General features: G+C 60.2%; 1 protein-coding gene across 3 annotated transcripts; it reads right to left on the reverse strand.

Annotated features, from left to right (window-relative positions):
* Window positions 1-1,564: 1,564 nt before the first annotated feature.
* On the reverse strand, window positions 1,565-13,456 carry AMPD2 (adenosine monophosphate deaminase 2). Of its 3 annotated transcripts, none has more exons than XM_065907351.1 (18): window positions 13,013-13,456; window positions 8,051-8,181; window positions 7,696-7,826; window positions 7,140-7,208; window positions 6,939-7,050; window positions 6,516-6,702; window positions 6,159-6,300; window positions 5,938-6,027; window positions 5,557-5,686; window positions 5,223-5,417; window positions 5,006-5,137; window positions 4,676-4,839; window positions 4,313-4,439; window positions 4,062-4,225; window positions 3,650-3,770; window positions 3,206-3,379; window positions 2,913-3,023; window positions 1,565-2,586 (listed from the first exon to the last, which is right to left on the reverse strand). In XM_065907351.1, the coding sequence occupies exons 1-18, from the start codon at window positions 13,020-13,022 to the stop codon at window positions 2,377-2,379; spliced, it is 2,400 nt and encodes a 799-aa protein (XP_065763423.1). In that variant the 5' UTR covers window positions 13,023-13,456; the 3' UTR covers window positions 1,565-2,376. The 3 variants fall into 3 exon arrangements, with proteins under 3 accessions (XP_065763423.1, XP_065763416.1, XP_065763428.1); XM_065907344.1 differs by lacking the exon at window positions 13,013-13,456 and adding an exon at window positions 12,081-12,265; XM_065907356.1 differs by lacking the exons at window positions 8,051-8,181; window positions 13,013-13,456 and adding an exon at window positions 12,081-12,343.
* Between the last annotated feature and the right edge of the window lie 859 nt (window positions 13,457-14,315).

The following is a 14,315-nucleotide window of genomic DNA, read 5'->3' on the forward strand; positions in this document are numbered from 1 at the left end:
AAATTATTGTTTTCAGTTAGGAAAAAGTATTAAGGGCTGGTTTAAAATTATTTGCTCTCAGCAAGTATTTAAGAGAGAAATTTCTGAGAAACAAAAACTCCACAAGTAAGTTGTTTTTAAAAAAAATAGTGGGGGGGGGGAGTTGCTAAGAAACTTTTTAAACTGGTAATATGCTTACAGCAAGGCCTCAGAACACTGAGAAAAGTGTACAAGAGACGAAAAAACAATGAAGGATTCTATGACAAGTTCATTTACTCATTACTCATTACAATGAGTAAATAAGGAGTCTTTGCTGTCCTAAGGCAGCTCTTGCCTTTAAGGAACGCTTCTAGAAATCCTTCATCTTACAAATGAAGACACAGCATGTTATTAAATACAGTCACTTACTTGAAAAGTAAGTCCCATCAGCCTGTTGAAGATCCTCCTGTGGGCAGATTCAGGCCCAGCATGGGCCAGGGCCAACCCAGACTTGGCCACTGGCCCATTCCATCTCCTGAGCCCACTCCATCCCCAACAGAAATCAGCCAGACTTTTACAATCTCTTGCTTATCATCCAGCTCTAACACACTGCTCTCCACTATATAAACGGCTAGAACGAATTGGCTAGAGATGCCTTCTGAAGACAGAACCCTGGGTCTTGGCCAGGAGCGAGCCCATAGCCCTCAGGAGGCAGCGGCATCAGGGAGCCTCTGACCAGAGGTGCAGACGCAGGAAGAGAGCTGGGGCTGGAGAAGGGCAGGCTGATGGAGAGGAAGCCAGCCTCCTGCTCCCTCACCAGGCCCTCAGTCACACAGGCTCATGCTGTTCCAAGGCTAATTGAGTCAGAACAGAATGAACAGCGCGTCTTTCTCCCCACTCAGCAGCAACAGCAGGAAACAGCTTCTCTATCACCAATCCAAGACCTGCACAGCACAGGGCACATTCCACTCTCCTCCTTACATGAGCAACAGATTCCAGCAACCTCTGTGCCCAAGGAGGTGCTCCCAAAAACCATGCGTTAACCATGGGACTGAAGCCAAGTTGCTTAAGTCTGCATTCAAAAAGCACAGGCTTGCTCCAATCCTTTGCAAGAGAATCTGCTGGGAACATGCAGGTTTCTGCACTATGCCTCCCACCTACTGACTCAGAGTCTCTGAGGGCGGGACCTGGAAATGGCATTTTAAACAAGCTCCCCAGAAGAGCATGATGCTCCTGGGATTGCAGAACCACTGGCCTCAGGGTTGCATGCAAGCGCATATCCCCACATCTACAGGAGGCTGGGAGGGAGGAGGATGGAGAAAGTGGAAAGGGGATGCTACTCCCCAAAATGATGTGATATGGATGTGCCCCAGACCTGGAGCCAAGTGTCCACTTTAGAGGGGGAGGGCCTAGGGGCAGCAGTCGGGTCCCTGGCGGGCCTCTCCTCCCACCCCGCTTCCTCTGTCAGTTTCCACATGCATAAACAGTCAAGTCCATTCGTTCCCCTCAGAACTTGCTGTCCCTCCATCCACAATGCTCCTGGATCCGACCTCAGCCACCGTCCACCAAGGCTCTCCCTCTCCCAACAGAGACTCCACCTGCCTCATTACTTAAATAATCTTTATTTCTCATGCACTAGGAAAGATGGGATTGTATGAAACACTGCATTTCACAGCAAAAGCCTCAGTCCAGATCACAACACAGGGGACCAGGGGAGATCCAGGTGTGGTCAAAACTCTGGGGACCACAGTGGGGTTACTACCCTCAGGGCTGGTGGCAGATCCAGGACCCTCCCGCTACAAGGGCCCCAGACACGGCACAGGGCGGCTGCCCCCTCCCACAGAAGCACAGGAAGCTGACACCAGAGAAACACACGGACCAGAGAAAGGACGGAGGAAACTGCTGGGCAGTGACTTGGCAGAGGCGGTGGTCCAGCACCTCCAGGGCCCGAGTCCAGGCAGCCAAGGCTGGGACTCAGCCGACCCTACCTGCCGCAGAGCCGCTGGAGCTCACAGATCCCAGGCAGCCCATGCCCACAACAACATACGTGTACAGGCCACACCTGACTGCCTCCCCGGCCACTAAATTCAAGCCCCAGTCAAAGCTTGAATTTACCCAAGCAGGACCCCAAGGGCTAGAGGGGCCAGCCCCCCACAACCATCCCGAGCTCTCAGATGTCTGAAGGACCAGTCAGGCTTCAGAGGATCCTGGGACAGGGCTTCCGGTGGGGCAGACCTCGAGCCTGGGCCCTCAGATGCCACGTGAGCCAAGATGAGGGCAAACCGGCCCCACTCGCCCCGGGGCGGCGCACGAACAGACACAGGTAGAAACATGCAGGACAGAACAAGGAACAACACATGCAGAGACCGTAACAGGCCGGGAGGGGTGAGCAGACAGGACTCGGGCAAGGTGCCGGGCTCACTGAGGCCCGGGGCTCATGGTGATGCCCGCCTCCTCTGGGATGGTCTCCAGCGTCTCGCTCTGCACGGCCTGCGTGATGAGCGCCAGCTCCTGGCACAGGGTCTCGTGGCGGTAGCCCACGCGGATGTCCGGCACGTTGGTACGGCGGATGTCGTTGCCCTCGGGGCCCTCCTTCGTATAGTTGGGTCCCAGCCAGTGGCTCTTCACCTGGAGGGGCAAGGTGCAGGGCTGCGGCCCGCTCTCAGGGGCCAGCCGCCCTGTGTGTCTGTGTGTGTTAGTCACATGTCCGACTTTGTGACCCCATGGACTGGAGCTCACCAGGCTCTTCTGTCCATGGGATTTCCCAAGCAAGAATACTGGAGTGGGTTGCCATTTGCTCCTCCAGGTAATCTTCCCAACCCAGGGAGTGAACCCGAGTCTCCTACATTACAGGCAGATTCTCCACCTCCGAGCCACTGGGGAAGCCCGGCACCCCCGGGGCCTTCCCAAATGCAGAGCAGGGGAGGAGAGGGAATGGGGAGGGGGCGCAGTACCTTGTGGGAGAAGCCACTCATGAGCACGCTGTTGCGTGCCAGCTCGCACATGTCACAGGAGCTGAGCTTCCACACCTGGGTGGCGATGCTATACTCCTCCATCAGCGGCTCCTGCAGGGGCCAGGTTCCCTCAGGCAGGTGCACGGGGCCTGCTGCCCACCCCCTCCTGGGGGCTGACCACAAGGCACGCTGCACTCCACCAGCAGAGGCCAGCACCAGCACCGAGGCCCCGCAGCCCAGGGGGCCTTTGTGCCCCAGGACACCCGCCTGCCTGGCTGCCTGCCGGCGCTGACCTTGGTGAAATGGAACTGCAGGGGATCGTCCGTGGACAGCGAGACCATGAGGCCACGGGACAGGTACTCAGGCAGCGGGTTCCGGTGGTAGCTGAGGAAGAGGCTGTTGTTGCTGAGCGGGGACATGGCGATGCCAACCTGGGCCAGGTAATACAGGTACTGCAGGACCGGGGCCTGGGTGGGCGACAGGGAGAGTGGGCCTGTCAGGTTGGGGAGGACACCTGGTTCTGGGGGTACAGGCCACAGTGCAGCTTGGGGGGCAGTCCAGGCTGGGCAGGAGTTGCGGAGGGTCGGTTACAGCCAGGTTCTGAATTGGGGCCTCGGTGTGGAGGCTGGGGTCCCAGCTGGGGGTGCGTGAGGAGGAGGAGCAGCTGCTGAAGAGGCCTGACGGGCAGGGAGGAGGGGAGCCTCTGGGATGGGGGAGGCAGGAGAGCAGAGCCTGACCTTGCGCAGAAGCAGCCCGTGTGAGATGTTCTCAGCCAGCATGAAGGCCGACACCAGGTGGTGGATGGGCCCCGCCTCCCCGCAGTGTGGCCTCAGCACGAACGTATGGAAGCCCCTCTGTCTGGGGGGCCAGAAGACAGCGTTGGGTCCCAAGCCTGGTGCGCCCAGGCTCCTGAGCCCCACCCAGTGACTCTGTGGGCTGAGGACCAGGGGTCAGGGGTAGGTTCTTGGCTGTGAGGGTTGAACTACAGAGCCCCGGAGGCAGAGAAACAACCGTCAGATCCAAGACTGGGGGTAAGAGGTGGGTCAGGTGGCCCCAGCAGGCCCCAGGGCAGGCCCGGAGCAAGGCCTGCTGACTGAGAGCCAGCCAGGCGGGTAGAGACGCGGCCCCTGCGGAGCCCAGGGCAGGCACCTGCGGAGGTGGTTCAGCATGGCCATGTTGGCGAAGGTGTAGTACAGGTAGTAGGCGTAGGGCGGGTTGTCCTCCTCCACCCAAGCCTCAGGGAGCGGGCTCTCCAGGTTGAAGACGTGGTTCTCGGGCTTGGACTCATCATCCACACTGTCAAAGCCGTCCACCTGGCCCAGGACGCTGGGTCAGGCCCAGGGCTACAGCGGGGCCTGAGGCAGTGCCCTCCCCACACCCAGACCCGGGCCACCCCTCACATGCTCCAGGAAGAGATGCAGCTCCGGGTGGCTGGCAGGGTGGATGGTGGCCTCGAACAAGGGCAGGAAAATGTTCTCCAGCATCTCCTGGAAGTTGGCCAGCTGGCCCTTGGTACGGTACACATCGCTGCGGGCGAGATGTAGGTACACGGGCGCGCGCGGGTCAGGGCAGAACCACAGAAGCACTTCTGAGCCATACTGAGTGAGAGGGGCTGGAGAGACCGTGAGTGGAGCCAGGGCTCCCTCCTGTTCCGAGGGCTCGGCTGGGATGGAGGAGGGTCAGCCACCCCAGAGGGCAGGAGGCCAGCCCCGGCCCCATGACCTCTGCCCGCCACGTTCCCTCCCACGCCCAGGGACACTCACAAGAGGCGGGGCACCTGCACAAGCCAGCGCACGTTGGGGGAGTGTACACGGTGCATGACGGCCCAGCGCGCTAGCTTGTCCCACTCGTCCCTTGAGCGCCCGTAGATGGAAAGCCGCAGCTCTGCGTTCTGGTATTTGCTCTCCTCCAGGTCAGACATCACCTCCTGAGCAGCATGAGTGGGCAACTGTCACCCTCAGGCTTCTTCCCCATCCCTGTCCCCGTGCACACGAGGCACGCTCCATCAGACCTCTTCATGCCTCTCACCCACCCCGCAAGCCCCCAGCCACCCAGTCTCTCACTCAGTCAGGGAGGGCTGCCCTCCTCCTCACCTTGATGATGTGAGCAAAGTACTTCCCAGAAACCCTGTTGTCTGTCTTGATGAAGATCTCTCGGAGGACAGACTCCCCAATAGGGTTGTATTTGGCATTGAACTTGTCAAAGCGATGGAAGGTGTTTCTGTCCTGGGAGAGAAAGGCCAGCCCAGGTCACCGCTGAACCCCAGCCCGCACACCAGCCCAGCCCCTCAGCCCCCACACCGTGACTGACTGCGTGCACGTCGAGCGTGTCCACACTCAGGTCGTAGGCCGTGAGGTTCATGCTCTCGAAGACCTCCCGTAGCGTCTGCTCACGACCCTGCTCCACGTGCACGATCTCCTCCAGGTGCCGCTTCATCGCCCGTTTGATGAAGCGCAGCAGATGCTTCTGGTTCATGCAGGATGAGGCATGGATGTGCGTGTCCACCTGTGGTGGAACGGGCACTGCTGGGACCAGGGCAGTGGGACGGGAGAGGACTCTCCAAACTGGATGCTGGGGAGGCGGGCAGGCCGTGGAGGGGGAGGTTGGGCAGGGGTGCTGGGTCAGTTGCGTGGGGAAGGCCCACCTTGCGGATGTTGTAGAAATCTCGGTGTGGCACCTTCTTCTGCGCGGCCAGCTCCTTCATTTCGTTGAGCAGCACGTGCATCTGGAACTTGGAGCTCAGATACTGGAGCCGACGGTAACAGAATGACTTTCTGGGCAGAAGGAGAACCAGGCAGGGGCTCAGGCATGCGGGGAGGCACCCTGGAGGGCCTAGGCGGCAGAGCCAAGGGAGGGAGCCGGAGGTGCGGGAATGGGGTTGCCAAGGGGACAGCAGCCGAAGACGGGGGAAGTCCAGGACTCAGGGACTGTGAAAGGGTGAGACTGGGTGACAGGTGTCTGGGGCCAGACTGGAAAAATCCGAGCTGGGAGAGGAGCCGAGTGTCTGGGTCAGGTGCGGACTCACATGGGGCCGTTGATGATCAGAGCCATCAGCACATTGACGTCTGCCACAAATTCCTGCAGGTCGGGATACGGCAGCTCCACCTCTGAGCAGCTGGTGTGTGAGGGGAGCTTGAGTGAGGAGAGCAAGCCTGGAGGCCCTGCGGGCCCTCCTGAGCCAATGACAGCCAGCCCCCTTAGTTTCTGCCCCTCCACGGCCCCCAGCACACCCTACCCCCCTCTTACTGATCATCAGGTTCCCTGTGGGTGTACACGTGAACCACGCCCCGCACCATGCGCAGACCCAAGCCCAGGTCCCCTGGCATGGTGCTCGGCTCACAGTGCTCATAGGGGTGCTGCTCCAGCACTGGTGGGTGCACCGGGGCATCTGCAAGGGTGAGGAGGATGGAGTCAGGGCCAGGGCTCTTCCAGGACACCTGCTGCCCAGCCCAGAGGCCCCAGCAGGACAGCTCCTGCCCCTGCCTCCCTGCCCTGCACGCCAGGAGGCTGGGAAGAAGGAGGCAGGCTGAGGTTCCTGGGCATCCAGCTCAGGGTGGTGGGATGCCAGGGTACACGGAGCAGGACAGGGATGGGGGGTCCCACCAGCGGACACGGGGGTGTCGGGGCCCTGCTCGTAGGTGCGTGTCTCCAGGGGCTTCTCGGCCAGCTGCTGCAGGTACCGGCGGGTGGTGGGGCAGAAGCTCTGCAGCGACAGGGCCATGTACTTCTCCCGGATGAACAGCGCCCGCACCACACTCTTGGCCGCATCCAGCAGGTCTGTGAAGGGCACCTAGAGACAGAGATGTGGACTCGCTCTCCTCGGTCCCAGACCCAGCCCGCTCTCACCTCCTTCCTGAGGCCTGCACCCCAGAAACACTCGACCATTCTATGCTCAACAAGATGACAAGCTCCCAATCAGAGCCTCTGCCTCTCCAGCTATCAGAAAGAGAAACAGCCCCTCTAGCCTCTATCCCCATAGCCCCAGACTGGGGGAGCCCAGCAGGTTGCAAGGACAGGGACACTCACCCCACACTTCTCCTCGCCGGAGATGGTCACCCGCTGAAACTCCCGCTCCAGCACCACGTCGCGCTCCCACAGGCCCCGGTCACCCTGCCCCTCACCCTGCTCCTTGTAGAGCCTGCGAGTGGGGAGGACAAGGGAGGGGCTGGAAGCAGCAGAGGGACAGGCCCCAGCCCCGCAGCCCCCGTGTCCCTCCGCCCTCCTCACTGGAAGTCCGAGTCACTGTCAGTCTTCAGGAAATCTTGCTTGGCCCGAAGCAGGATGTCCGGCTCCAGCCTGGAGGCGAGAGGAGAGGGCAGGCACACGATGAGGCCCGTGCTCCTAGCCAGGCCCCTGCACTGTCCGAGGTGCCGTGCGCATGTTGTCACGTGTGGCCCTCACAGGGCTGAGGAACCCTGGGCCACACGGGCTGCTCTCGCCCCACATCAGAGATGAGAAAACACACCCAGAAGTTAAGCCACATGTTCCAGGACACGCTGGCGGGCAGAAGGCTGAACCAGACAGAGCCCAGCAGCCTGACGCCAAAGCCTAGGCTTCGGTACACCACTACTCTGCGCCACCTCTGGGGGTGGCCCAGAGGGAGGACTGGTTGGAAGAGAACAACGATGGGGCTCTGAAAGCGTCCAGATGGAAACAGAGGGATGCTGGGCAGACTGCTACTCCCCACTACCCTTTAGCTGCCGCCTGGCTGTGCCCCCGCACCTGCAGCGGCCTGGCCGAGCCCCCACCCCGTGGCCGCCTGGCTCTGCAGCTGGGGACTTACTTGACATCCTGGCTGATCTGCCGCTCCAGGCGCTGCCTCCGCTCCTCCAGCTGCTCGATGGGGCTCTCCTCGGGGAACTCGTAAGGGGCGCTGCGGAGCTCACTCTCAGCCAGGGAGCGGCTGAACAGCTCCTGGTGGGAGGGAAGGAGGGGTCAGCGTGGCCGAGCCATCAGGGTCCAGGGATGCAAGGAGGGCACAGGGGCTGGGGGTACCTGGGACCACCTAGGGATCAGGGCACAGCCAAATATAAAGTTAGGGGACAGCTTAGGTGGAGGGGTGCAGGGAGCAGGGACCAGGCTTGGAGGCAGCAACAGGGGTGGGTGGGGGAAACGCAGGGGGTGGTGCCAAGCGATACCTCGGCGATCTCCTTGCATTTGCCATCCATGGACGTGCGCAGGTCGAGCGGGAAGTGCTTGAGGCAGGGGGCAGGGCCTGGCAGGGATCGGGCAGACTGTAGCGGAGGGGCCCCCAGCCCACCCCGAGCCTCTGTGGAGACAGTGATGCGGGGGTCAAAGAGTGGAGGGCAGGGCCGAGGTATACTGGAAGCCCTGGGGCTCAGCATTACCCAAGGCCAGCCCCAGAGAGAGGCCAGCCCCGCTCAGAAGCTGCGGCGTGAGCCTACCTGCGCCCCTCACCTGCAGTCTGGGGACCCCTCACCCATTCCAGGTTCGGGGGTGGGGCTAAGAGTCGCCCCTACAACAAACGGACTCATTCACCCCAGGAATAAAAATCTGAATCCTGGACTCGGGGCCACTCCATCAGGCCGTGAGACAGCCTCCAAGTGAGTACCTGCTACAGGCAGCACCCACGTGTCCATGTACACACATGCACACTCTCATTCTCTCTCTCCAGGCGCTCATCCACAGCAGCGAAGCCCAGCGTACAGCTTCCACAGCAGACAGTCCAGGGTCAGACCTGCCTCTGGATGAGCAGACGGCCTCTCGAGGGCAGGCTGACCTAGACCTACAGAGCCTGGGGGAGCCACAGCTGCCACTCGGCTCTGGCCTGGGGACCGGCCCCCGAGGGAAGAGGAGGAGAGGAAGTGGGGGACCTGGTTGGGAGCAGGACCCCGACCTCCTCCCGGGAGGCCTGCCCTCTCCCCAGGACCCCAGGGCTGCCAAGATGCGGCCTGGCCTCAGCCTGCCCCTCCCACTGCTGGCTGCCCCTCCAAAGGGAGCTGCCACAAACAGTCTGCGCCACTCAGAGGCCCCGGGATCTGGGCCGGAGGCCCTGGGGAGGGCCTGGGGAAGGGAGGATCAGCAGCCAGAGTCTCTCTCCACAGAGGGAAGGATTCCTTAGCTTCCACAGGAGGCTGGCACTAAAGACCTTGAAGCTGAAGAGTCTAGAGAAGCTGCCTGAGCTCCCAGCCCACCCCGAAGAACCTTCCCTGGGCTCCCCAACCCACCCTCCCCAGCAGGAAGCTCTCCAGCCAGCTCTGGGGTACTCCCCTTCAGCACCCTCCTTCTCCCTCCCCGCTGTGGCTCAGGGATGGACTGGAGGCTCTACCCAGGTGGCACGCTTTGAAGTCTCCAGGCTGCTTCCCAAAAACCTGAGTCCTGTCCCACAGCTGGACAAAAAGAAGAGGGGGTATCTGTCCCAGATCTAGGATCTAGCCAACCCCCCCCACACACACCCCCTGCTGTGTGCCTGGGTCCTACCTGCAGAGTCAGGCAGCGCCGGCCAGCAGCCGTGTGCCCCTTGCCCGCCTGTTTGCTGAGTGGAGCTGCAGCCAGTCCCCCAGGACAGCTCAGGGGCCGGCACGGGCTGTACCAAGTGCAGCTGTGTGCAGGGGAGACCCTGGGATGCTGGCAAGCAGGGGGCTGGGGAAGCTCAGGGGAGCACAGAAATCAAGGGAAGGAGTAGCAGAGCTGGGAGATAACAGAAACCCCCAAACTGAACAGGGCCTTAACCTCTACAGTGCCAGGGCCCAGCCCAAAGTGGGGCCCCTAAGGGAGAGAAGCAGAGCAGGCTGATATGGGCAGGGCGGCTGGCAGAGAAGGGACAAGCCCCTTAAAATGCAGTGCCCTAGGGGACAGCATGCAGGGCCTGGCTTACCAAAGGACAGGAGGGGGCAGCAGCCCTCCTGGGCTCCACACCCCAACACCCCTAGGTCAACTCCCTCTGCCCAGTGGCCTTGTTTTGCTCACCACTGTCCTCTGGGCCCCTGACTATGGGGTCCCATGGGAGAGACGGGGCCTCTGCAGGGGAGACATGCTGGCTGGCAGCCGGGGTAGACACTCAGTCCAGGGAGCAACCAGTTTATGGAACTTCTCTGCTGCCCCAGAGACCAGTTCACAGCCCCCTAGAACTCCAACTCTTCTCCAAGTCTATTGTCGGGAACAAAATGCCTGGGAGGAGAGGTTCAGACACAGGACTAGAATTTGGAGGACTTAAGTTTGACTCTGTTCCCAATTACTGGCGAGTCTCGACCATCCGGAGGCGTCAAGTCTGCCTACCATGGGGTGATAAGGGGTCCTGCCCTGCCTAGCCACAGCTAGCATAAGGCACACAGAGATACGGCTCTGCAAGCATTCTGGAAAGCCCCACCATCTGTGATTAGGAACTCCTGGGACCCTCCAAACACTTCCCTCACGCAGTCCCACCCACTGGGGGTGGGTGGAGCTTCGGGTCCCAGCCCAGACCAAGGCACAGAGGACTGAGGGCGTGGAGGGAACAGAATGGGTGGGGTGGGGGCACTATCTCTGACTTGGAAGAGAGCAGAGCCGAAAAAAGAAGGCAAGATGGGCACTAGCTCGGCCCTCAAGAGTTTAAGGCACAGCCTAAGGTTCTTGCATTCCGCCCAAGAACCCTGATCCTACACAATCCTTCCCTTTTCTAACCCCTCCAGAGAGGCCGGCCACAGACCCCCAGGACTGGTCTGTGTCAAGTCAGCAGAACGGACACTGAGGCCCTGATCTCAACCACCTCTCCTAGCAGGGTGACCCAGGGCCTCCTCAGAAACGCTGGGGTGGCCCAGACAGGTCCTAGCAAGCGGCACCATCCCCTCAGCCTTTTGGGCCACCACAAAGGACTGCCAGGGCTCCCTAGAGGTGACAGACAGGCAGTAACCACCACACTCCCTGAGGACCAGCTGCCTGCTGGTCACTTTCTCCCAGGGTCTGTGCCACAGCACCACACACACACACACCACACACACACACACACATGCACGCGCAGCGTGGGAGAGGTGGCCAAAAGTCAGAGGGGGCTATGCCCTAGCCATTCCCATTAACTCCAAGATTCTTGCCAACCTGTCTACCCACTTGACCAGAGACCCTCACTCACTGCCAAGGCTGCCCCGGTAGGCAGAGACTACTCAAGGCTTTGACCTACACGTATCGGCTGCTCCCACCATGCGACCACCCGAATGTGGACAAATCTAGCCTCAGGGGACACATGCTGTGGGGGCACAGACCTGGGCACAGAGGACAGAGCCCCTCGGGCCAATACAGAACTCAGGCCAGCATCTTCAGGAGCATAAGAAAAACAGAAGGTAGGCAAAAGAAAAATCAGGCTACGAGTACAGACAGCTGCTGGGGGGACGGGGAACACTGGCTTGACCTGCTCATCAAAGTAGGGGTGGGCTTCCCTTAGCCACAGGCCTGAGACCAGCAGACAGCAGGTCGATTCCCTCAGCAAACACAGATCTGGGCAGTGGAGCCCTCAGGAAGATGGGCACAGCTGCACCATGCTGCCAGCTCCAAATGGTGCAGAGATGTCCACTGGCCGAGGAGCTGAACCAAAGGGCGCAGTAGCACACGCAGGTGGGCAGCAGCCCCAGCCTGAGCCCCAACACTGGCCCGGCCCAAGGGCACCCCACACTTCCGAGGAAGCTCACAAGACAGACCAGAAATGAACAAACTGCAAACAATAGATACAGCTGAGACTTCTGCCCCTGGATGCCCACAGCAGTAAGTGTGCCCTACTGTCAGACGCCCAGTAAGAGGGTTCGAGATCTGGGATCCTGGAAAGAGAAACTAACCTCAGGAGGACAGCCCGAGTCTGCCTGGTAACCACACAGTCGCCAGCAGTGTGGCCAGTCTGCAAACCAGTCAGTCCCACACATCCCCCACTCCACACACACTCCACATGCAAACAATCTTAGCACAGCCACACACGGACACGTGTGCAAATACACTCTTGCTGCACCCACACCCACACCCACTCCTCGTTACAGAGGACCGCATCCCTGACACAGAAACCAGTCACCCTGCACCCCACCTCCGTCCCCAAACCGCCTCCCAAGCCAGCTGTCCCTGGGAAGAGGACAAGGGGCATCACTGCCGAGAAGGTATAGAAGTCCCTCTCCTTAGGGGACCAGTGGCCTGGGTGAGAGGTGAGGGTGGGGAGCAGGGCCAGACTGAGGACAGGAGGCATACACTCACCTGGTAATGCAAAGGAAGCCTGGAGGCTGGCCCGCTTCTTAAAGGGATATTTGGCCTTGGGATTGCCGGGGCCAGATGAAAAAGATGCCATGGCTCAGGCCGCCGCGGAGCCCGCGGGGGTAGTCTGAGCCGCACCAGCTGGGCCTGGCTCTGCCACATCCAACCCCTTCCTCCGCCCCGCCCCCAGCGGGAGTGACTGATGCAGGAAGCAGAGGCCCCGCAGGCGGAAGAGGCCCTGGCCACGATTTCTGATGTTGTCTAGGCAACCTCAGGAAGGGGGGGCCTCCATCCCTGCCCCTTATCCCTCCCATCCTCTCCTCAATCCCAGGAGTGACTCGACTGATGGTAACTGGGCCTGAGGGGGTGGAGGTGAGGAAACAGAATGGGGATGGGCCAGCCCCAAGCACCCTACTAACCCCGCTATGAGCCAGGGCTCTGAAGCAAGATAGTCAAAGTCCAGGCTAACTGGTCCAGCCAGCCTGGGAGAAAAAAAATAATAATAGAGAGAGGGATCCAGCTCAGGTACCCCAAGCTCAGAACACATTTCTCTCAGGGTCAGCGGACTCCGTGAAAACACAGCCCCTCTGGGGCAGAATCCCCATTTTTCCTTATCTGAACCCCCGGCCCCAGGTGGCTCAGTTCTGGATGGGGTAGAATTGAGAATCCCACTCCAGTAGGGAGGAGCCTGTCTTGGGAAAATTCCACTGTCCACAGAAGCTGCCCTCTTAGAAGACAGGGAGGCCAGGAATCAGGGGCTTTCTCTGGGGTCTGGGAAAGAGACCCCAGTGGTTTCTGACGTTTCCTTCTGTCTTTCCACACTCAGGCTCTGCTCTCCTGGCCGCTCCCCAGGAGCCGGCCGCCTTCCCTAGGTCTGAAGGCACTGCACTTCTCTGTCCCAGAGACCCTGCCCCCCTTCACACGCACACACTCACCTGAGGCCATGCTGCCCGAGCCCTGGGGGGAACGGGGGAGTCTGTCCGTCAGGGTCTGCACCGCCTGGAAACCCGGTCACGAGGGAGGGGAGGAGGGCCGGGGTGCAGACCCTGCCAAGTGGCTCCAAGGGCCCCGGCCCTGGCACTGAGATGGGAGAAGTAAGACAGTCTTTCAAAATTGCTGGCTGGTTGGAGGCTGGCCCCCTGCCGACCTGGGCCGCTGCACTGGCCTTGTAGACCCCGGAGCCCCGACCCCCAGCCCGGCACTCGGGAGGCGGGCAGGCCACGTGCTCCCCAGAGAGCGGGACCCGGAACTCGTCTGGACTTCTCGCCACACTTTCAGTGTATTCGGGGTCGGATTCCGGTAGCTGGAACGTGGGGGAGTCACGCAACAGGTGCGACCCCACCAAAACCTCCCCAGCGACGGCGCTCTCCTCCGCAGCCCCAGGCCCCGCCAGGTCCGTGGCCCCGCCCCCGCCCCGCCCCCGCCGAACGGCCCCGCCCCCGCCATTTTTCCTCTCCCGGGCGCCACGTGGGCAGCAGCCACTCAGCATCCGCCCAGCAGCGTCTTGGGCAACTTCTGTGCGTCAGCTTCCTCACCAGTAAAGTGATGGGGTAATCGCAGTACCTCCCTCACTCAAAGAGGTTACTGTGAGAATTAAACGTTAAGCACCTTTGCACGATGCTGGGCAAAAAGCCAGTGCCCAATAAAAGACAGATAGCTATTATTATAGTTCCCGGATTCTCTTTTAGCTGAAGCCCTTCCCCGCATTCTTATTCTAGGTCGTCTGTTTTCTCACTCAGGCAGGCGTAGCTGGGCAGGGTGTGCCCTGCAATTCTGGCTCCCATTCCCACATTTATTTGTGTACTTGTTGGTCAAAAGCTCAGGCTCTGTAGCCAGAATGCCTGGGTTCAATTCCAGACTCCACCTACTTCCTGACTGCCCTTGGGAATACTGTTAACTTCTCTGTGCTTCTTCTATTTCCTCTATAAAATGAGTGTGAGACCCTACTTTATAAATTGTTAGGAGAAATGAACTAACAGAAAGTGCCTGGCTCTAGTTACACTCAATGTTTCCCATTATTGCTGTGTCCTGGGCCTTGGTCCCCTTTACACTCTGTTGATTCAGCTTGTAGCCTATAAAGAATGTATGTTGGGCTATTTTGGGGACTGCAGATACCCCACCCAACCAGCTCCCCTACTCCCGAGTGGCAGAGAATCCTACCACCAGGTTTGCAGGAAACCTGTGGGGGAAAGGACCTAATGTATTAGCAGCTCATTCTTCTTCCTATTCTCCACCTTG

Source organism: Muntiacus reevesi, chromosome 1 (assembly GCF_963930625.1).
Source record: "Muntiacus reevesi chromosome 1, mMunRee1.1, whole genome shotgun sequence".
Lineage (NCBI taxonomy): Eukaryota > Metazoa > Chordata > Mammalia > Artiodactyla > Cervidae > Muntiacus > Muntiacus reevesi.